Source organism: Mobula birostris, chromosome 19 (genome assembly GCF_030028105.1).
Source record: "Mobula birostris isolate sMobBir1 chromosome 19, sMobBir1.hap1, whole genome shotgun sequence".
Lineage (NCBI taxonomy): Eukaryota > Metazoa > Chordata > Chondrichthyes > Myliobatiformes > Myliobatidae > Mobula > Mobula birostris.
In genome coordinates this window covers 23,395,897-23,420,510 of record NC_092388.1, presented here as the reverse complement: position 1 = coordinate 23,420,510, position 24,614 = coordinate 23,395,897, and the positions used below count along the sequence as shown (strand labels likewise).

General features: G+C 40.8%; 1 protein-coding gene across 2 annotated transcripts in view; it reads right to left on the bottom strand.

Annotated features, from left to right (window-relative positions):
- The window catches only part of drosha (drosha ribonuclease III), a 164,247-nt gene that overhangs the window by 50,709 nt on the left and 88,924 nt on the right, over positions 1 to 24,614 (bottom strand). For both annotated transcript variants that reach the window (XM_072283348.1, XM_072283349.1), the window contains 3 exons: positions 14,922 to 14,992; positions 8,981 to 9,025; positions 668 to 825 (listed from right to left, as the gene is read on the bottom strand). In XM_072283348.1, coding sequence (XP_072139449.1) covers positions 668 to 825; positions 8,981 to 9,025; positions 14,922 to 14,992 — 274 coding nt within the window. The remainder of the gene's footprint in view (positions 1 to 667; positions 826 to 8,980; positions 9,026 to 14,921; positions 14,993 to 24,614) is intronic.

The window sequence follows — 24,614 nt, the reverse complement described above, 5'->3', positions numbered from 1 at the left end:
TGAAGAAAAGAAACCAGCGATCACAGATGGACATGCGGACTCCCCAGACCAAATTCACATCATTACAACTGTGAGGTAGCAACTGGGCCACCCTAACTTTAATTATAGCAAGAATTGCTTCTCAAAGGGGCAACAACTGAAGATAAGACCACCAACGTTGCTAGGCTGACCACATGCCAGAAATTGTACTACAAACAAGATAGCCGGGGGGGGGAGAAGGTGCGGAGGAGAAAGACCAAACGTGGCCAGGCAGGAGAAAGGGGGAAGGCCGAGCATGTCCTTACAGGGGGAGGGGTAGAGGAGAACGATCTTTCAGCAACACACACAAAACGTTGGTGGAACTCAGCAGGTCAGGCATCGTCTTTGGAGAGCAATAACGTTTTGGGCCGACGCCCTTCATCGAGATTTCCTCCCCAGAAACGCTGCCTGACATGCTCAGCTCCTCCAGGACTCCAGCATCTGCAGAATCTCCTGTGCGAATGACCTTTGAGTTCTGCTTAAATGACCGAATTGTTTGACATGAAGCTGAGTTCAGAATAGGCTTATTGTTAGAATTACTTTGAATGAGTATATCAAATTGGACAATTCAAAAGCTTAATTCAAAAAGTCATCACTAATACAGCTATTGACCCCATTGTGGAGGTGAAGCAGAATTCACTCAACTCACAGGGTCAGATGATTATATCCAACAGTGCGCAAAGTGAAGGCTCGAGCCAGGAGACGAATGTGGATAAAATTCACTCCAATTGTCTCTTCAAAATCTGTCAGTTTCTTCAGAACAGGAGATGTGTCAATCAGGGGCCTATCTGTATTCGACTCCTGTAACTGATACAAAGGGACAAAATTATTTTAGTTAATTTCTATTCACAATCTCACCAATCTAATCACATTTTTATTAAACATATTTAGTAAATATTTTTAACTGCGATATTGACCAACTCTCTTCACTTTAAACTAGACTGGTATGCTAGTTTTGAATAAGTATGTGCCTGATGCACGGTGAGGGAAGAGGGAGACTGAAATTTCAAAGACACTTTCATGGATTCAGTTTCCTTCAGTATCGTTTTAACCATAAAATCTGCTTTGTATATCCAACAAATAATCTTTGGGAGGAATTGGGGAATATTTTATGGGGACTGTCCCTATGTGGTCTTGCAGGTGAGCCAGGCCAATGAGTCAATCATCTGCAGAAAAATAAATGTGGACCTGACAAAGTGAACCCCAATATCCACTACCAAGGGCTGCGGTCCACTACCCTTATCACAGGGGTGCCTTCAGGACTGTTACCCACCCTCATCCAGTCAGTTACACATCATTGCTGGCGAGTCATTAGACAACCACAGACCATAGGGGCAGAATTAGGCCATTAAACCCATCAAGTCTGCTCCACCATTCAATCATGGCAGATTCATTATTCTCTCTCAAAACCTTCTCCCCATAATCTCTAATGCCCTTACTAATCAAGAAACTATCAGCCTCTTCTTTAAATATAGCCAATGACCTACCTGTCTATAGCAATGAATTCCACAAATTCACTACCCTCTGGCTAAAGAAATTGCTCCTTAGCTCCAATCTAAAGGGTGTCTTTTTATTCTGAGGTTGTGCCCTCTGGTTGCAGACTCTTCACCATCAGAAACATCACCCTCATGTCCACTCTGTCTCAGATATCTAGTAGGTTTCAATGAAATCCTCCCCCCACCCCCCGCCCCCAATACTTCTAAACTTTAGCAAGTAACAGCCCAGGAGATCAAACACTCCTCATAGCTTAACCCTTTCATTCCTGGGATTATTCTCATAAACCCCCTCTGGACCATCTCCAATGCCAGCACAACTTTCTTAGATATGGGGCCCAAAGCTGCACACAATATTCCAGAAGCAGTCTGACCAACATCTTATTAAATGCTCATCCTAGCTCCCTCAAAATTTAGGAAATCCTCCACTAGGACCTCTAGAACTTTTGTACCTCTGATTTCCGAATTTGTTCCCTATTTAGGAAATAATCATTGCCCTTATTCCTTGTAGCAAAGTGCACGACCAGACATTTCTCTACACTGTATTCCACCTGCCACTTCTTTGCCCATTTTCCCAGCCTGCCCAAGTACTTCTGCAGATTCAATGCTTCCTCAACACTACCTACACCTCCACCTATCTTTGCATCATTAGCAGAGGTCAAGATCCGAGATATAATTGGAGTTAATTGATACAGGATGGAGGCAGACCCTGCAGTCTAACTAGTCCATAGCAACCTCAACATCCTTTCAGTAAGACAAAGCTAATATGTATCACGAATTTCAGCTGGTGATTGTCTGACCAATCTAGCTCAACAGTAAGTCCAAATGGGAATTCTCCGTAAAAAATACAACTGAACTTTCCCAACTTACTATAAGCCACCAAGTGGTTGCTCTACCAGTACCTCATCCAACTCAATGACAGCAGTCAACGTGCAAAATCTTCACTCATTCCATGGCTTTGCATTCTTTCATTAGTCTTCACATCTCCTACCGGAGACACTCCACTGTACCTTAGTAGCAATCTCCACTGGAACTGACATGCCCAGCTGACAACCTACTACGTCATTAGTACTGAATACAACCCTAAAGGTCACTGGCTATTTTATTCCAAACATATAAGTTTATTTCACTTCTCCTGAAGGGGACAGAAACAGAACCTCAACTTTCAATTTCCATGAAGTGGAAGAAACCACAAAAGCAGGCTCCAAAGCTCTTGATAAAAAGAACAAAAACAAATAAACACTATGTTGGCAAAGTCTAAAGATGATGCCAAATAGGAGATTTCCTCAGATCTTTGCAATCTGCCTGTGTGATTATTGTCTATCATGTACATATGTTCTAAATTGTTTGGAAAGGAAAAGAGAGTGCACTTGAAATATAGATTCAGAGCACAACTGCTTATGCAGTGATAAAAACCAGCAGCAGTATTTTTGCAAATTGTCAGCAGATGGGAAAATCCACAACTCCGGACAATTACTTACATCCTCAAGAGAAGGAGTACAATGCAAAACATTCAATTCTAATTTTAAAGCGCGATATGCATTGACCTCCGCACAAATGGTGCACCATAAAACTTATCTTCTTGGTGTCTCATTCAAAAATTAAATATTTACAAAACGTTTATAATTATCCCTGAAAACCTTTACTCCCGTTTTGGTATAACTGCAATTGATTTTTGTTTTTTTTTGTATTTTCGAGCCATACCACTAAGGCTGGAGAGTCACCAGGAGGCATTACTGCATGCAAGGCGCGTGGAGGAGTTGGATTAACATTTTGAATGTACTTATTACCCAGAAATGTTTCATTAATCTCAGCAAGCGATTAGCCCATGTTAATTTTCCTAGACCACGATGGTCAGCTCAGAAATTCATTACACAGGCATTTCAAAAGTAGTCGTGATCTAAATAGAAAGTGCAAAGGGATAAATGGTATGCTACAGAGAGAATATCAAAGACGAGGTCAATTTGTACAATTGAAACATAAATAATTAATTGTGATATTATCATCAGTGCACAGTTCTCAGTGACCACAGTGCAACATTTTAACTCCAGCACAGATGATGCAGGTGACTGACTGCTGAGCTCATAGACACAAGGGCGGCTGCACTTTTCAAGATGAAGTTTCACTGACAGGGAACTGGCACGCTGCAAACGTGCACTGTGCTGCAGTTCACTGGCTCAGAGCTGCGACTTGAAGCCAAGCACAAAGAACAATGCTTTGTCAAGCACAAAAGCCAGCGACCCATACTTCATTCCATCTGCTGCAAATGGCAGGATGTCCCAGTGGCTACTCATTTCAATTCGACTTCTCATTCCCATTGTGACATGTCTCTCCATGCCCTCCTCTGCTGTCAAGTTGAGGCCGCACTCAGGTTGCAGGAACAACGCCTCACATTCAATCTGGGTGGCCTCCAACCTGATGGCAAGAACATCAATTTCTCCATGCTGATTTCTTCCCCCTCCCTCCTTTGCTTTTCCACCATTCTCCATTCTGGTTAGCATCTCATCCCTTCTCTTTTTCACACCTGCCCATCATCTCCCTCTGGTTCCCTCTTTCCCTTTTTCCCATGATCCACTGTCCTTTCCTATCAAATTCCTTCTTCTGCAGCCCTTTATCTCTTCCACCTGTCACCTCCCAGTTTCTTGCTTCATACCCCACCCTCACATCCCCACTCCCCCTCAGCTGGTCTCACCTATCACCTACCAGCTTGTGTTCCTTCCCAACCCCCCCACCTTCTTATTCTGGCTTCTACCCCCTCTTTTCTTGCCCTGATGAAGAGCCTCAGACCAAAATGTTGACTGTTTGCTCCCCTCGAAATACTCAGCGATTCAGGAACAGTTTCTTCCTTTCTGCCATCCGATTCCTAAATGGACACTGAACCCTTCGACACTGCCTCACTTTTTTTAATATACAAACGTTTGTAGTTTTGCATGGTTTTAAAATCCATTCAATATACGTATTCTGTAATTGATCTACTTCAGTAATTATTACTATTTTATTTTATTTATTATTTTTTCTCTCTTCTATATTATGTATTGCATTGAACTGCTGCTGCTAAGTTTACAAATTTCACATCACGTGCTGGTGATAATAAACCTGATTCTGATTTTCACCTGACCTCCTTCTGTACGAACAACCCCCTATGGTTTCCCTTCTACCTGCACACATGTGAAACTCCAACATCTAACAAAATTGCTCAGAGTCACTGGCACATGGCAAAGGAAGGGGAAGGGGCAGAATTTACCTTATATGCCCATTTCTGTGTTTAGAGAATGGATATAAAGACATCCCTGGTGGAATTTCAAAACATATTTGCTTTTTAACCACGTAACACTACAGAAGGAACATCAGGGATTGAATTTTTTTTTATTCCTGAGCAATAATCCATGGAGGATTCACAGTACTCTCCCAACAGATGGTGAAAGAAAAAGAAAATATATTGAAGCACACTTTTCTTTCATTGTTTCATGCCTGGGCAATTCTTGTGCAGATCCTACTCTTAAGCCCCAAAGATGGACAAGATGATGCACTTATTAAAACAGCTAGCTACTGCTTTGCCCTTTACTTAGACTGAATGGCATCAGGAGCCTTTTGTTGTTGACTGGCAATCAATAAAAGAAACGCATTAGCTCACGAGTCTCTTTTTGGTTGGTGGTCTGCAGGAAATTCTCCTCTGAACCCCAGGGAATATTACTTTTCTTTAACTGAGAGGACTATCTTGCAGTTTTCAGTGCTGGGTGAAGTGATGAAGACCATGTTATTTGTTTTGCTGCTGCAGAGCACCACCTAGGGACCAAGAGATGCTATTACAGCCAAGCAAGTTAAACGATTGCATTTCCTTGGACTGTGGACGTTGAAGGTCTGAAATAAAAACAAAGTCCTGAAAATATTCAGCAGGTCAGACAGCACCTGTGGAAAGACAACCACAGCTATGAGGAACTCAGAACAGTGAAGGGAGGCTGACCTGACACATTAATCTTGGTCCTCACTCAGCAGACACTGCCTGACCTTCTGAGTATCTCTAATACTTTGCATTTTTGGTATTTCTTACCCCTTTCAGAATATGTCAAAGCTACTTGCAGCCAATGAAGCCCCTTTGAACACCTTTGCAGAACACCACTCCCTTACTACAAAGTAGTCCCATAGGATCCATTACCAGCAAGCTAGGTTTGAAGTCTTAACCGAAAATTGGCAACTCCCACACACAGTGGTAGCAAAAAAAGGAACTGGCAGCAAAAAAAAACAAGTGCCAACTCCTTGGCAAGATTTCAAAAGCAAAAGTAAAAAGAGAAAAAATATAAAAGCTAACAAGAGGAGTAAGAAGAACAAAATTTCACAAAAATGTATAAAATACATATTTTTTAAAAAGACTTACATATATTAGATAATGTATAATATAGGTTTCAAAATAAATCAGTTTTAGTAATTTCCAAGGCAGGTTAACTTGAAAATTCAGTAGATTTCACAACATGTTAATCAGGTATTACTTCATCCTTTCAGAAGGCCAAACTGAGGACACGGCTTAGAAAAATAGAGGGCTATGCAGTAGGGAAATTCTAGGCAGTCTCTGGAATAGGTTACGTGGTCGGCACAACAACGTGGGCTGAAGGGCCTGTAATGTGCTGTACATTTCTATGTTCTATATCCTATCAGTCACATCTTACACAGTAACAAACAGGAGGAATCCTATAGATACTGGAAAACCAACGCAACGCACACAAAATGCTGAAGGAACTCAGCAGGTCAGGTAGTATCTATGAAAAGAAATGAACAGTCGACATTTTGGGCCGAGACAGATGGAGCGGAGGTGCTCAGTGAAGTTGTCCCCCAATTAATTGTTGTCCCCTTATCACTACTGGTTTAAATCCTGAAACTCTAAGCAGCACTCCAGAGCATCTACACCACAAAGAGATTGCAGAACTTCAAAAACAGCCAGCACCACCTCCTGAGCAGTCATCACGGATGGAAAAAAAATATTGGTCTTGCCAAGCAAAGCCTTATCAAATAAGACCTGTTGGAACAGGAATGGGAATCGGAATAAAAACCTTTGGCCACCGGGAAGTTCCACTTTTGGCAGATGGAGCAGAGATGCTCAATGGAGTAGTCTCCCAATTTACAACGGATCTCACCGATACAGAGGAGGCCACATCAGGAGCACCAAAAACAGTAGGGAATCCCAGCAGATTCACAGGTGAAGTGTTGCCTCACCTGGAAAGATGGTTTCAGGCCCTGAATGAAGGTGAGGGAGGAGATGAATGTGAAGGTGTAGCACCTTGGCCACCTGCAGGGATAAGTGCCAGAAGGGAGATTAGTGGCAAGGGAATCACGGAGGGGGTGATCCCTGCAGGAAGTGGAGAATGGAGAGATTAAATATATGTTTGGTGGTAGGATCCCTCTGAAGATGGCAGAAGTTGAGGAAGATGATGTGTTGGACGTGGAGGCTCATGGAGTTGCAGGTAAGGACAAGAGGAGCTTTATCACTGTTAAGCAAGCGGGAAGACGGGGTGAGAGTGGATGATTGGGAAATGGAGGAGGTGTGGGTGAGGGCAGCATTAATTGTGGAGGAAGAGAAACCCCATTCTTTGAAGAAGGAGGACATCTCCTGTGTCCTGGAAAGGAAAGCCGCATCTTGGGAACAGATGCGGCAGAGACACAGGAACTAAGAAAAGGGAATTGCATTTTTACAAAAGATAAGGTGGAGCGAGGAATAGTCAAGATAACCATGGGAATCAGAAGATTTATAAAAGACTTTGGTCAATAGTTTAATTCCAGAGATGAAGACAGATCGAGAAATGGGAGGAAGGCATCAGAAATGGACCATGAATTTAAGGGCAAGGTGTAAGGTAGACACAAAGTTGATGTAGCTGATGAGTTCAGTGTAGAGGCCATGCATCTGATTTCTATCTGCTTTGTGTTGCATGTTTATTATGTTTATTAAGGTAACTAGTCACATGAGTGGGGGTGTGGTAAAAGTGAAGAGGAAAAGTTACGTATTCTTGCATATTTCGCGGCAGATTGTAGCTTGGGACTGGCAGAGGTTGTATCTTTTACTGACCACTGAGATATCTCTGAGATAACGCTCAAAAATGCTTAATTGTATGCTTGCTAACTGCTAATAAAGGATTGAATAAAAGTGTGTCACCTAAGTTTAAAAGTTCGTATGGTCGCAGGCAAGCGGCAATTGTTTTGTTTAAATTTTGGATTAGCTTTGCTGCTACGTTCAGCATGAGCACATGAAGCAGCACCAGTACAGTCGTCAGCGTAGAGGAGAAAAAGTTGGGGAGTATTACCAGGGAAGGCTTGGAACATGGACTGTTCTAGATAGCCAACGAAGAGGCAGGCATAGCTGGGGCCCATGCAAGTGCCCATGGCTACCCCTCGAGTCTGGAGAATGTGGCAGGAGCCAAAGGAAAATTGTTGGGTGAGGACCAGTTCTGCTAGAGAGAGGAGGGTGATGGTGGAGGGGAACTGGTTGGTTCTTTCATTGAGAAGGAAGCAGAGAGTTTTAAGGCCTTCTTGATTGAGGGGGGAGGAGAATAGAAGTGTAATTGGCTCTGTATTAACAGCATCAGCTTAACACCTTTATAAAATATGTTCCCTCTGATATGGTTTACAGAGACTCACTGATATTTATGGAATAACATTTTAAGTGCATGTTCAAGATTACACAGCAATATTCCCGACAAAACAAGTTAAGAGTTTAAAGAAGTCTTGGCAGTGTGAAGGATCAGCAAGATCTTGGGGTCCATGTCCATAGGACACTCAAAGTTGCTACGCAGGTTGACAGTGTTGTTAAGAAGGCGTATGGTGTGTTGGCCTTCATCAACTGTGGGACTGAGTTCAAGAACCATGAGGTGATGTTACAGCGATACAAGACCTTAGTTAGACCCTTTTTGGAGTACTGTGTTCAGTGTTGATCACCTCATTACAGGAAGGATGTGGATGCTATAGAGAGAGTGCAAAGATTTACAAGGATGTTGCCTGGATTGGAGAGCATGTCTTATGAGAATAGGTTGAGTGAACTTGGCCTCTTCTCCTTGGAGTGACGGAGGATGCGAAGTGACCTGATAGATGTGTATAAGAGGCATTGATCGTGTGGATAGCCAGAGGCTTTTTTCCCAGGGCTGAAATGGTTAACATGAGGGGGATAGTTTTAAGATGCTTGGAAGTAGTTACAAGGGGGATGTCTGAGATAAGTTTTTCACATTGTGGTGGGTGCGTGGAATGCACTGCCAGCGAAGGTGGTAGAGGCGGATACAATAGGGTCTTTTAAGAGAATCTTATGTAGGTACATGGAGCTTAGAAAAATAGAGGGCTATGCAGTAGGGAAATTCTAGGCAGCTTCTGGAGTGGGTTACAACATTGTGGGCCTGTAATGTGCCGTAGATTTCTATGTTCTATGTTCTAAGTCAAACATCCACCCTAATAAACAAGCTACTCAGTGAACAATGATGGAAGCTGGCTCTTACTTGCAAAGGATGAAGCGGGTAATTAAGCCACACATCTCGTAGATCCTGTAGGGATAGAAAAGATCTTGTCATTATTGTGGGAATGGATCACAAAGACTTACACTGCTCAATAGACATATTGCAATATAAAAGGTTACACCACCATTTTTAATGTTGACCCACTCCTAAAAATTCAATACTCCTGTTAAAATAAAGGCAGAGTAAAATATGAATTAAAATCAGAACCAATTAACCTAGAGTTTGTTTGTTACAGGAATGTCAATATACGGGGCAAAAGTAATTGTACTGAAGGAAAGAAACGAACTGCAACTCAATGGCAAGTAATTGCAGAGGTTACAAAGTACTTCAAACCACTCAAAGGACCTATTGGCTTAACTTATTCAGCCTGTTTTAGTTCTATATAAGCCTCATTCATCCAAGCCAATCAACACATTCTCCTGTTCGTTCCCCTGGCGTGAACTAACTCAGCTTCCCACTGAATACATCTCTGCTATTCGTTCCCTGTAAAGGTCTGTTCCACATTCTTCACCACACTCTGATGATTGCATTTACTTTCAATTTCCCAAATTCCACTGAATTCATTGTCATGTGGACAAGTACGGGGGGGGGGGGGGGTCATCAACACATGAAATAAAAATTATGTAAGACAGTGAAGAAAAAGATTGTGCGAAGCAGGAGGACATTAGTGCAAAAAAAAGCAGAGAGACAAGTCCAGTGTAGTGCAAGAAGTGGCCCATAGTGCTTTGTTACTGAGGTAGGATTAGGGTTATGTGAAGATTGGTTCAGAACCTGATGTCTGTAGAGAAGTAGTTCAAAGTAGATTTATTATCCGAGTATGCATATGTCACCTTGACATTCACTTTTCTGCAGGCATTTACAAGAAAATAAAGAAGTACTATAGAATTTATGAAAATCTATTCATGGGAAAGACCGAGGAACAGTCAATGTGTAAAACAAGAAAAAGCGTGCAAATAACAAGTAAATAACTAACACTGAGAACATGAGGTGCAGAGTCTTTTAAAGTACTGAGGAGAATTATTAGTGATTCCCTTTGACTTGTGATCCCTTATCCTGAACCCTAACACAAGTGCTAAACATTTTGACTAGAGGATAGTTGACATTGTCCCTATATTTAAGGAGGGCTACCAGGATAAACCAGAGAACCACTGTCCAGCAAGCCTAACATTAGTAGTGGGAAAGTTACTAGACTGGATTCTGCGTTTGGATCTACCAACATTTGGAAAGGCAAGGACTGATTAGGTTTAGTCAGTGTGGCTTTGTTCAGGAAAATCATGCTTCACAAATTTGATTTGGGTATTTTTTGAAGGAGTGACCGAGAGGATTGATCAGGGCAAGGCAAAGGACGTTGTCTACATGAACTTTAGCACGGTCTTTGACAAGGTCCATATGGTAGCCTGGACTGGAAGGAATACATGAAATCCAGGGTATCCTAGCCATTTGGATACAAAGTTGGCGAGGCGGTAGGAGGCACAGGGTGGTAACTGAGACTTACTTTTCATATTGAAGAACCGTGAGCAGTGGTGAGCCAGAGGGATTGCTGGGAACCCTGTTGATTGTCATATACTGTATATTAATGATTTGGACAAGAATGTAGTTGCAATGGCTATTAAGTTTGCTGTTCTTACCAATATTGGTGGAATAGTGGACAGTGGAGAACATCATCAAAGTCGAGTTTATTATCATTTGCACACTTACATGTCTGCACAGGTACAATGAAAACTTACCTTTCGTTACATTATGGGCACATATAAGCATCATTCACAGGAAAAAGATAAATTACATACATTGTTTTTATGAGTAAACACTATTATAACATAAAAATCAAAGTCCATTTTAGCGCAAAGAGGTCAAAGTGTTCATACTGTTGCTAAACTGTAGTGATTCGAGTTTTGCCAATGGTTCAAAGAAAGCAGCTGTATTTGAAGCTGTAGGTATGGGACTTCAGACTTCTGTATCCCTGCCCCAGTGGTAGCTGCAAAAGATGGTAGGGACCTTTGGTGATGGATATTGCCTTCTTGAGACAGCACTTCCTGCAGATAAATTGGGCAAAATCCACGACTCTCTGCAACTTCTTACATTTCTGTGCATTTGAATTGCCATAACCCCAGACCATACTGCAACCAGTCAGGATAAGTTCAACAGTAATCTGTACAAATTTGTTACAATAATGTGTCATGCACTTTGGTAGAAGAAATGAAAGGGTGGACTATTTTCTAAATGGAGAGAAAATACAAAAAACTGAGGTGCAAAGGGACTTGAGAGTCCTTTTGCAGGATTTCCTAAAGGTTAAGTTGCAAGTTGAGTTTATGGTGAGGAAGGAAATGCGATGTTATAATTCATGCAAAAGCAAGGGCGCAATGTTGAGACTTTCTAAAGCACTGGTAAGGCCTCACTCGGAGAATTCTGAGCCGTTTTGGGCCCATTATCATAGAAAGGATGTGCTGAAACTGGAGAGGGTTCAAAGGAGGTTCACAAAAATGATTCCAAGATAGCATTTGATGGCTCTGGGCCTGTATTCTCCAGAATTCATAAGAATGAGTGGTGACCTCATTGAAAACTATCAAATCGTGAAAAGTCTTGATGGAGTAGATGTGGAGAGTCTAAGACCAGAGGATACAGCCTTAGAATAGAGGGATGTCCTTTTGGAACAGAGACGAAGAGGAATTTCTTTAGCCAGAGTGTGGTGAACCTGTGGAATTCTTTGCCACCGTCAGTTGTGGAGGCCAAGTTTTTAATGTATATTTAAGGCAGAGGTTGATAGATTCTTGATTAGTCAGGGCATGAAGGAATATGGTGGGGGAAGATAGAAGATTAAGGCTGAGAGGAAAATTGGATCGACCGTGATGAAATAGTGGAGCAAACTCGATGGGCCAAACGGCCTAATTATGGTCCTATATCTTATGATATGAAGATAGGCGGAGGGGCAAGTAGTTTTGAGGAAAAAGAGAGGCTGCAGAAGGAATTAGATTAGGAGAATGGGCAAAAATAGCATATGGAAAATTGAATGATAAACCAAACCTCCTAAAAAACTAAAGACACTGGGACAGTTTCCTGATGATTACTTCTACTGCTGGGCCTAAGACAGGTCATTTGATAAGCTAACACGCAGGAATTTAATGTTGCTCTTTCCACTGCTGATCCCCTAATGTAGACTGGCACACGTTCACCCTCCTTTCCTTTCCTAAGGGTCAACAATCAGCTCTTTAGTAGAGCGAGAGGTTATTGTTGCAGCACCACATACCTAGGTGACCTATCTCGCCCCGGTAAGCTGACGCATTACCACTAGCGATTTGTCCAACAGTGATACTGTCGGCGAATGCGAAGAAGGCACTGGAGCTGTGCTTAGCCACACGGTCACTTGTGTATAAGCAGCAGAGCGGGGGGCTAAGTACACTGCCTCGAAGTGCTCCTGTGTTGATGGTCAGCAAGGATGAGATATTGATACCATCCTCGCTGTTTGAGACTTGCTGATGAGGAAGCTGTGTATCCAGTTGCAGCAGGAGGTACACAAGCCCAGGCGTTGAAGCTTGATGAGGAATTTGGATGAGATGATTGCATTGAACGTATAAGGTTACAACAGGTTCTGATCAACTGGGAAAGCGTGCAAGGGAATGGAAGATAAAAGAGCAAAATGATGAATTTTGTGAAGTTAAACCAGGCCAGGACATACACAATTAACCGAAGGGTCCTGGGGAGTGTTAATGAACAGAAAATCTTCAAGTTCAAAGTTAATTTATTATTGAAGAATGTGTATGTCACCATATACTACCTTGAGATTCATTTTCTTGCAGTCATTTTCAGTAGATCAAATTAATACAATATAATCAATGAAAAACTACACACAAAGACTGACAAGCAAGCAGTATGCAAATGGGTTACAGGTACACAGTTCTCTGAAAGTGACCACCCAGGTAAACTGAGTACAGAGTTTAGATGTTAAGATCCATTTCAAAACATTTTGACAACACTGGAAGCATTGTGTAGAGTTCTGGTCACCACAAGATGAATGCGATTATGCGAGAGGGGGGTGGATAAAAAATTCACAAGGGTATTGCCTGGATGAATCCACGAGGTTATTTTCATAACCTTTGACTTCTTGTTAAAGTAGAGAAGTTGGTTAATAGCATATTTTATTATCTGATAAGTTTTTTTCCTTTATTTTCCCAAACAGCTTCGACTTTAGTAGTGGGTGTAGATCTTTGTATTTAATAAAATTGTTTATATTCTAATGTACAAATTAATCTAATCTATATGAATACAGAGTAAGGAGTTCTTTAATGTGATTCAATATACTGTATCTGGTATTATTATATTTTTTCTTTTGTTTTCTCTTGGACTCTGTATTCTTCTACATAGAAATCAATAACAAATATTGGAAGAAGAAAAAGAAAAAGGATATTGCCTAGACTAGAGGGCTCGAGTTATCAGGGGACATTGGATAGGTTTAGGTAGTCTTCTCTGGAGCAAAGGAGGGTGAGGACAGAAGTCTGTAAAATTATGAGAGATAAGCTCAACAGTCAAGTCTTTGCCCCATGGTCATCATCTTCATTCTGTGCCATGTTGTGCTGACATGGGTGATCATGGTCTTATCCATGACCATGATTGTTCTTGGTAAATTTTCCTACAGAAGTGGTTTGCCATTGCCTTCTTCTGGGCAGCCTCTTTGCAAGAAGGGTGACCCCAGTCATTATCAATACTCTTCAGAGATTGTCAGCCTGGCCTCAGCGATCGCATAACCAGGAGCTGTGATAAGTACCAGTTGCTCTTGCGACCTCTCGTCAGCTGCTCTCATTGCTTCATATAACCCTGATCTGTGATGGGGGGGTGGGGGTTGCTAAGCAGATGCTACACCTTGCCCAAAGTTAACCTGCAAGCCAGCAGAGGGAAGGAGAGCCTTTGGTAGAGACATATCTCCAACCTTTCACCCAGGGTAAGGGTACTTAAATCTCGAGGGCGTAGGTCTAAAATAAGAGGGGAGTGATTTAAAGGGGAGCGGAGGGGCTTGCTTTTGGAATGGTATGAGCTGCAGAGGGGGTATAAGAGGTTGGTACAATTACAACATTTAAAAAACCCTTGGACAAGTATAGGGATGAGAAGTTTCGAGGGAGGTGCAGGCAAAGTCGAGTAGCTTAGATTGACATCTTTGGTGGCATGGATGAAATAGGCAGAAGGGCCTGCTTCCATGCTTTATGGAACTAGGAATCTATAACTTCTCTCCACCAAGACATGGGAAATCATCCCAGAACATCCAAGTCCTTCCTGACAGTTGCCCCCATTTCTTCATTTAATGCACTAATCAACATCAACATACTTCATTGCTGCTGCAGCAAATATTGCAACGCTGCACTGGGGTGGACGGACAGCAATCAACGGTTCATCACTGCAACGCACCACCACCTTTGCACGGGTAATAGACGCTGGCCTTTCCAATGAAGCCCATGTCCCGTAAGATGAATAAATAGAAGAGAAGGCTAAGCAGAATTAGCAATCAATTAACATCTACAACTTCAGTTTACATTTGCACAGGACATCTCTACAGCTTTCATTGTGTCTCTCTTTTACCTCATAATGAATTTGCTGCCATGAGCCTGAAATTAAAGCGGAGGCCTATTTATTGCCACGGTAGCAACGAAGCAGACACTAATTACAGAGATTGTGCCACTTTAAAACACTGCCTATTTGTTTATCAGAACTACTATTAAACAAAAGTCCACTGAGAAGGATTACCTGAAAACAAATTTTTGCTAAGATAGGTAGCCAGCAGTCCAAAAAATAACTATTAGTTTTCTCTTGGGAAACATAGTACCATGAAAGTACTATCGGGCCCAGGTAATGTATTCTAACTTTGCACAATGATTCTAAGAAAACAGGCTATTAAAAGCAAGTGAGGAAGGCATTCAAAGGGTTTTGCATACATTACCGTGCCATTGAACAGCAGTCGACCAAATAAGTTTTTGCCTTCTTCTAGGCCACCCTCCAAGTACACAGCACCTGCAAAATTAATATCCAAAATCAAACACAAACTAGAACACCCGACTAATCCCAGTGGGCAGATGGTTGTATCTGCTCCAAACTGATTAATTACCTCAGAATCACAACAATTAATCTATGTAAAAGAACAAAAGTACGGCAGCTGATGCAATTCCATTTTTTCCTTGATAGATTGGCAATCCATCAAATGAAAATAAACATTCACAATCAGGTACACTGGTGTACAAGGTTCACCCCAAAACCCGGGGTCCTATCAGTTGAATCACTTGTCAAAAATTATCTCCTGAAACAGTTTTATTTGTATTTGCTGCATTACCTGGTAGCCTGTCCTACCAGTTAATCTAGCACAAATATAATTCTCAGACCTCTTTCACTCAAAATGGCAAAAGATAAATTTACAATCTGTATCAGAAAGTTCTACACCAGTGAAATGCAGTGTGAAAAGAAAAATACCATTTAACTTTACCTCCTCTCAATGAAGGTCAACTTCTCCAGCAATGGTTCTGCTTCTGGCAAGAACTTAACATTACCCACTGTAGAGACGTTTTCAAACAGTCACTGCCCATGGTGTCAGCTACAAATACTAGAAGTCTCGAGGGCATTAACAGTTCTTGCCATGTATTATGACTGTATGAAATTTTCTTCAGCCATTTAAATTCTGCCATTGTAAATACATGCTGGCTTTTATGCACATTTTATTCTGAATCCATACTTATACATCTGACTTTATTTTTATATAATTGTTTATCTTTATAATTGCTGAAATGTTGTTGTTTTTCAGTTGCAAATCACACCCTGACCGACACACCACAGCAGATTCCTAGTACATGTAAATGTTTATGGCAACAGTTGATCCTTGATATTCCTCCATAACAGATTCCATTTCATGCTTTTTAATACAGAAAAATGTAACAGAGAACCCTCACAAGAATGATAATAAACAAAAAGGTGTATTAGTCATACAGCATAGAAACAGGCCGTTCGGTTCAACTCATCTATGCCACTGTGTTGTCCAGGGAGTGAGTCCCATCTATTCCGTATTTGGTCTATAGCTCTCCACACTTATCCATGTCGTACCTAGATGGCTTTTAAACATTACCAATGTGCCTGTATCTACCTTTATTTCTGGCAGCTCATTCCGAATACGTACCATTTTTTTGAGTGGAGAAGTTGCCCTGGATGTCTCTTTTAAATATCTCACCTCTGACCTCACGCCTATGCCCTCATGTTTTGAGTACCCCCTCCCTGGGGGAGAAAGGATTGTGTGAGGGTCAGGGACGCCAATCCCTCTTGCTACTGCCATCAGGGACAGGAGCCTCAGGCTTCACAGCATCAGGTTCAGGAACAGTTATTACCCCTCAGCCATCAAGCTCTTGAACCAAAGAGGATAAACACACTCAATTTGCCCCATCACTGAAATGATCCCACAACCTATGGATTCACTTTCAAGGACTCTTCATCTCATGTTCTTGACATTTATTGCTTATTTATTTATTATTATTTAATTATTTTTGTATTTGCAGTTTGTTGTCTTTTGCACACTGGTTGAGCACCCAAGTTGCTGTGGTCTTTCATTGATACTGGTTATTATTCTATTATGGATTTACTGAGTATGCCCGCAAGAAAATGAATCGCAGGGTTGCATATGGTGACAAATATGTACTTAGATAATAAATTACTTTGAACATTGTTGGGTCTCCTTATTTGCCTTCCCAAACTGCATCACCTCAGTTGTTGGGATTAAATTTTGTTAGCCTCTGCTCTGTCAAACTTCCCAAGTGATTGATACCCTACCTCTCTTGCTATCCTCAACACCAATTTTCCTCGTGACCTGCACGCAGGAGGTGACCATTCAGATCACCAGCCACATGCCTTCTCTCATAAACTTCATCAAAACAAATCTAAACCAGGGGTCCTCGGAGCCTTTGGCTAATGGTCGTAGTCCATGGCAGAAAAAAGTTGGGAGCCCCAGATCTAAATCTATAGCTGTGAAATTGTATCATCTGTGTAAGATAGCTGATTTGAGTCTCAATTATTTCCATATATTTCAGTAAATAGCCAATGCTGTGAACTGCAGAAAATAAAAGGTAACAAGATATACCTAATAATACATACAAAATGCTGGAGGAATTCAGCAAGTCAGGCAGCGTCTATGGAAAAGAGTAAACAGTCAACATTTCAGGTTGAGACCCTTCATCAGGACTCCTGGTTACATCAGAGTCCTGACAAAGGGTCTTGGCCCAAAATGTTGACTGTTTACTCTTTGCCATAGATATTGCCCAGCCTGCTGAGTTCCTCCAGCATTTTGTGTGTGTTGCTTTGGATTTCCAGCATCTGCAGATTTTCTCATGTTTAAGATATATTAAGTCATCAATCCTATCGGAGCTGGAGTTTTGAATCATGTCTGTGCGCCTTATCAGTGACAGTGTTACAGCTTTGGAGGGGTTCAGAAAATTATTAGAATGGAACAATGGAAAAATGCAGTGACTGCAAAAGGTGAGTATGTCCTTCTTATCTGACGGAAGGTTAAAGAGAGATTAAGAGGTGTTACATTTCATGAGTAAATAAAAGACATTTTGTCCAGTGGCCAAAACATTGTAACAAGTTGAAACATATTTTATATTAATTAGTAAATGAGTCAGGCTGATATTTATTTGCATTGTGTTACGTATGCACAGAGCAAGAATGAAAATGGGACAAAATGATTAAAAATTTTTCGGAGTCATGTTAGTACGGTACATGCTGGCAACTTACAGTGTGGGAGCGATAGACCAGGCCTGCCTAGACAAAAACATGCGCACTTGAAAGCCCTCGCCCAAAAGAGAGTGCTGTCCACTTGTAGGAATCCCAATCGATTTACCATGCAATCTGATACGGTTCATACAAGCATGTTGTTCATGCATATGAAGATGAGTGCAGATGATCAAAAGTTTTTCTTTAAGCAAGGTACACTTTAAGGAACACCACTGGGGCAAAAAAAAACAGAAAGCAATGTGAAGAATTTAGTAAGGAAAGCCCAGAACCTGGGGATAGCTGAAGTCATGTAATCACGCAGCAATTAAGTTTGGGAAAGATCAAGAGACCTATATTGGAGTGGTGTAGGTAACTCCGCTTAAGGACATGGAGCCAAAGAATATTAGAACATAGAGATTTGAAAACAGGAATGAATATTTTTAAAGCAACACAAAGAAGGGTCTCGGCCTGAAACGTCGACTGTACCTCTTTCTAGAGATGCTGCCTGGCCTGCTGCGGTCACCGGCAACTTCGATGTGTGTTGCTTGAATTTCCAGCATCTGCAGAATTCCTCGTGTTTGTGTTTTTGAATATTTTTTAAAATCAGGTGGATACAAGTGTAGATGGAAAAGGTGGTGTACTACTTCGTAAATCTGTGTGGGGAGGATAACAAGTCGATGCAGAGAACAAAGATGGCCAAGCCGAAACCAGTGTTCAATAATCACAGTTAATCTCAGCAGGTAACGTTATTGGAATAACTCTTGATGACTACGTTGGTGGTTAAAAGGACACAACAGTATACAGGTCAGCACAGGAGATCAAAACACACAAATGATAAGAAAGAATATTATATCGGATGGGTGCTCAGTGAAATACATCAGAATCTTAACCGTGATCAGAAATAGTTTAATGATATCAAAGCAGTAGCCCCTCTGACAGTTATTTCATCAGCTGGAATGCAATGATTGAAAGTAGCAGCCTGCTTCCACTTTCGCCAGAGGCTATTACTGATGGTGAAGGACCAGTGATGTCCACGTCCTGTAAAGGATAAGGGCAACAGGTGCAAAGCAAGTTACCATCTGCACTGTCCTTCCAATCGCACACTATCTGAACATGGAAATCCAAAGCAACATGCACAAAATGCTGGAGGAACTCAGCAGGTTAGATAGCATCTGTGGAAATGAATAAACAGTCAATGTTTCAGGCCGAGACCCTTTATCAGGAATGGGAAGGAAGGGGGGAAGATGGCAGAATAAAAAAGTGGGGTGAGGGGAAGGAGGATAGCTAGAAGGTGATAGGTGAAGCCAGGTGAGTAGGAAAGATAAAAAGGGCTGGAGAGGAAGGAATCTGATAGGAGAGGAGAGAGGACCTGACGAGAAAGGTAAGGAGGAGAGGAGCCTGGGGAAAGTGACAGCCAGGTGAGAACAGGTAAGAGACCAGAGTGGGGAATAGAAGAGGAGATGGGGAGGGAATTTTTTTTTACCGAAAGGAGAAACCAATATTCATGCCATCAGGTTGGAGGCTACCCAGACGGAATATAAGATGTTGCTCCTCCACCCTGAGGGTGGCTTCATCTTGGCACAAAAGGTGGCCATGGACCAACATGTCAGTACAGGAATGGGAATCAGAACTAAAATGTTTGGCCACCAGGAGGTCCCGCTTTTGGCAGATGGAGTGGTGGTGCTCAACGAAGCAGTCCCCCAATTAATTGCTGTCCCCTCATCACTACTTGGTTTAAATCCTGAAACTTCAAGCAGCACTCCAGAGCATCTGCACCACAAAGAGATCGCAGAACTTCACAAGCAGCCATCACCACCTCCTGAGCAGTCATCATGAAGGGTCAATAAATGCCAGTCTTCCAAGCAAATGTATATTAAAGAATATGCAGCAAAAAGGTTCAGCACATCTTTAAGCATTCTGCCCCTTCTGTCATCAACATTTGCACTTACAGTACAATAAGTGCTTAAGACATAGGGGCAGAAACAGGCCATTCGGCCCATCGAGACTACTCTGCATTTGATCATGGCTGATTTATTATTCCTCTCAATCCCATTCTCCTGTCTTCTCTCCAGAACGTTTAGCGCCCTTACTAATAAAGAACCTACTAACCTCTGCTTTAAATATAACCAATGACTTGGCCTCCACAGCCGTCTGAGGGAATGAATTCCACAGAGTCACCACTCTCTGGCTAAAGAAATTCCCCCTCATTCCTGTTCTAAAGGGAGTGTCCTTCTATTGTGAAGCTGTGCTCTCTGGTGCTGGACTACCACATTATAGGAAACATCTCCTTCACACCCACTCCATCTAGACCTTACAATATTTGATAGATTTCAATAAGATCCCATCTCATTCCTCTGAACTCCAGCGAGTACAGGCCCAGAGCCATCAAACGTTCCTCGTACACCAACCCTTTCATACCCGGGATGATTTTCGTGAACCTCCTCTGGACCCTTTCCATTGCCACTACATCCTTTCTGAGATAAGGGGCCCAGAACTGCTTACAACACTCCAATAAGGTCTGACCAATGCCTTCTAAAGTCTCAGCATTACATCCTTGCTTTTAAGCTCTGGTCCTCTCAAAATAAATGCCAACATTGCATTTGCCTTTCTTATTACAGGTTCAACCTTCGAAACCTTTGAACCTGCAAGTTAGCCTTTTGGGAATTGTACACAAAGACTCTCATGTACCTTTGCGCTTCTGATTTCTGAATTTTGTCCCCATTTAGAATAGTCTACACCTTTATTCCTTCTACCAAAGTGCATGACCGTACACTTCCCTAGACTGTATTTCATTTGTCACTTACTTGCTCATTCTTCTAATCTGCCCAAGTTCTTTGCAGACTCCCTGTTTCCTCAACACTACCTGCCCCTCCACCTACCTTTGTATCATCCGCAAACTTGGCCATAATCTCAGATTCACCTTTTCTAAATGTTTCTTTTCAGTCCCAAAAACTGTCCCTCACATATCAATAAAATACAACCAGCATGAAAGCCCAGTGAATGACATTTCACTTAAATTCTTGCACAGATGATAATGCAAATGTACACATTCTACATTCATTTAAAATGCATACACATAGGGCAAAGGAGTCAGAAGCTACTGCTTTGATCTCCTTGTCTTGAGGCAGCCGGAGAGAGAAGGGTCCCAAGATCTGACACCAATGCAAAATAACTTCAGTCAATTGCATAAACATTACTAATTTGCTTTGCACAATGAGTGTTTGCACAGTTCACATAACAGGGTAGGACACAATTTAGTCTCGTGATTAAACCTGATTACCCAAGGGTCTTGCCGATCAAATCTCCCTAAATTCCGACAGGAAAGTTGGTGGGAGGAGCATCCTAAGCTGCTTCAGCCAACTGCGCAGCTCAATTACTGACTCCATGGCATTTATTTCTCACAGGCCATGCCTTTTAAAATGTTCTTTAATGTTCCTGGCAAAGATCAAGAAAATAGTGGAGAAAAGGTTAAATTACTGTCTCAATGAATTTTGGAAAAAGACATTTGAATCCTAATGAGTTATTTATCTTTTATTTATTTATTGAGTTACAGCCCTTCAAGGGCTTTGAGCCACACATCTGAGCAACCCCTGATTTAACACTAGCCTAATCATGGGGCAATTTACAACAACCAATTAACCTACCAACCAGTACGTCTTTAGACTGTGGAGGGAAACTGGAGCACCCTGAGGAAACCCACAGAGTCATGGGGAGAACGTACAAACTCTTTAAAGACAGCAGTGGGAATTGAACCTGGGTCTCCTGGACTGTTAAAAGTGTTGTGCTAGCAACTGTGCTACTGTGCCATTTGTTGGCAATTTTAAATCACACTCATTATCTAAATCTGCAACATAATGGTTTTGATAATAATGACAATGAAACTTTAGGGCAAACCTTGAAGGCCATTCTGTACAAGGGTTTTCTTTAGCTTTCATTTTAGGAACTTCACTGCCTTTTGCACTATCTAAACTGAATAAACAAATTTTCAATCCTACAGTTAAACATACATTGCGAATATGGTTTCAATTTCATAAATTTTTTGGCCTGAATGAATTTATGTTATTAAGCCCTATTATATCTAATTTCTTTTTCCAACCCTCGGTAATGGACCAAGCCTTTTTGATATGGAAAACGAAAGGTATAATATGTTTTCGTGATCTATTTCTGGATAGCTGCTTTATGTCTTTTGAGCAGTTACCTGAGAAATTTGATTTGCCTAGATCCCATTTTTTTAGATACTTACAAATAAGAAATTTTTTAAATACTATGTTGCCTACCTTTCCGACTTCAAATCCTTCTGGCAGTTTTGATAAAATTTTAGGTTTTAATCCTTTGCAGAAGGGATTAATAGCAACAATTTATGATATAATTATGAAATTACAGCCAGATATATCTGATAAAATTAAAAATGAATGGGAAAGGGAACTTCAACTTTCCCTACCTATAGAGAAATGGGATAAAATTTTTCAATTAGTTAGTACTTCTTCTATATGTGCTAAACATACTTTAATACAATTTAAAGTAGTACACAGAACTCATATGTCCAAAGATAAACTAGCTCGTTTTTATTCCCATATAAATCCTACTTGTGATAGATGGCACTCTGAAGTGGCTTCTTTAACTCATATGTTTTGGTCCTCTTTTGGAAAAATATTGGAAAGACATTTTTGATATTATTTCAACAGTTCTATGCTTTGATTTAAAACTCCATCCTATTACGGCAATCTTTGGATTGCCAATGGTAGAACACAGAACTTTGTCTTCTTCAGCCTCTCGAATGATAGCTTTTGTTACTTTAATGGCGAGAAGATCTATTTTGTTGAACTGGAAGGAAACTAATCCTCCAACTACATTCCAATGGTTTTCTCAAACCATATTAAGTTTAAATTTAGAAAAAAATTAGAAGTGATATTTTTGACCCTTCAGTTAAATTTGAAGATACTTGGAAACCTTTTATGCAACATTTTCATATGATGTAATCTGACCTTTCCGAATCTTTTTTCTAAAATTATATGATGAGAGGAGCGGAGTTAACAACGTTACTGATCGTGTCTGATACAAGTTGTTGGTCTAGCCCTGTTTTGCCCTTTTTTGGGGTTTTTTTTTCTCTTTTTCTTTTGGGGTTTTTTTTGTTTATATATTTTTTTCTTTTATTTCTTTGTTAATGTTTAATCTCATTATGAGTTTGGAAGTCTTTTATTCCTATGTTACTTAAAATTCATTTTATATATGCTGATGAACATTTTTCCAATCTCTTTGTACCAACTTTGTTATTGAGTTTATAATTTTGAAAAAACTAATAAAAAGATTTAAAAAGAAAGAAAGACAATGAAACTTTTAGGGCTGTTGTAAAACCTTGGTTCACTGTCCTTAAAGGAAGGAGTTTTGCCACACTTACTAGATCAGCTGCTCACTTGACTCCAGATCCATTGATAACAATGGTTGAAATCGGAACTGTCCTTTCAAATGACTAAGGGAGTTACTCAGTTTATTTGGATAAGTAAGGATTGTCTATCCGCACATCTCATGAGTGAATAATGAAAAGTGGAAGATAACCACTGGTATTTTTATTCTTTTTCAAACTAAAATACAAACACTTCCTTTTCTTAAAAGTAAAATCTGAATAAAAACACATCGTTCTCACTAATTGCTTTCTTGCCAGAAGTAATTAACTGTGTGTAGAATGGCCTCCTGGTATCATTATTGTGTTTATCACACTTCTCTCACCAGTAGACATATGTAGTGTCACTTTGGCTGATCCACAGTAAATCTAAACAGATTATACAATACAGAAGATAAAGAGCAGATCTAAAGACTTATGTGGAAAGAAATTCAGCCAACACGGCACATTGTGGACGACTATCCAATCCATTTTCACATTCTGGGTACTGTGGGAATCCATGAGGCATCAGCAGAAGCCAAGGAGTAAGTCTTTGAATGAGAAAAATACAGTATAGGACAGGTACAGGGACTTCAGCATATAGTGCTTGCACCATTCATAATGACAAATAAAACAAATCCCTTCTGCCTGTACATGTACCTACCTAAAAGCCCTATAAATACCACTGTCCTACCTATTCCACCATTACCTGGAACAGCCTGTTCCAGGTAATAACTACTTTTTTTTTACAAACAAAAGACGTGCCCTGCGCATCTCCCTTAAAATTTTCTCCTGTTCACCTGTATATCATCCTATGTACCAAGACACAGCAAAAAACTTTGCTTTACATCAAGTCTTCTGGTACTACACTGGGAAAAAAAGCTTTGAGGCTGTTACTCCATCTTTTTCTGTCATCATTTTATAAAACATAATCAGATATCTCCTCAGCATTTGACGCTCAAGATAAATCAACCGAAGTTCATTCAATCTCTCCTTATAGTTACTACTCTCTAATCCAGGCAGCATCCTGATAAACCTCTTCTGCACCAACTCCAAAGCCTTCATATCCTTCCTGTAAAGGAATAACCTGAATACTCCAAATGCAGGGCTAACCAAAGTTTTAAGTTGTTACATATTTGTATCAAGGTTAACATATGTTCTCAATAATATCCACCATACAGGTAAATATCAGTTTTGTGAATGTTTAGGAATACCTCGTTCAGTTGTCGAAGTTCTCCTTGATCAATAATGGAAATCCTCAACCATAGCAAAGATCTAGGCTAACGAAAAATGGTGACTGGGAAATTGTGAATAAATGTCCTATAAATCTTTTGACCATTATAAGCTTCCAAAGTTCAAAGTGAAATTCATTATCAGAGTACATATCAGAGTATGTCACCACATACAACCCTGAGGTTCTTTGTCCTGTGAGTATACTCAGCAAATCTATAGATCGGGGTCGGCAACCTTTTTGCCTCTGTGGGCCGGATCGCATATTAATGAGAGGAC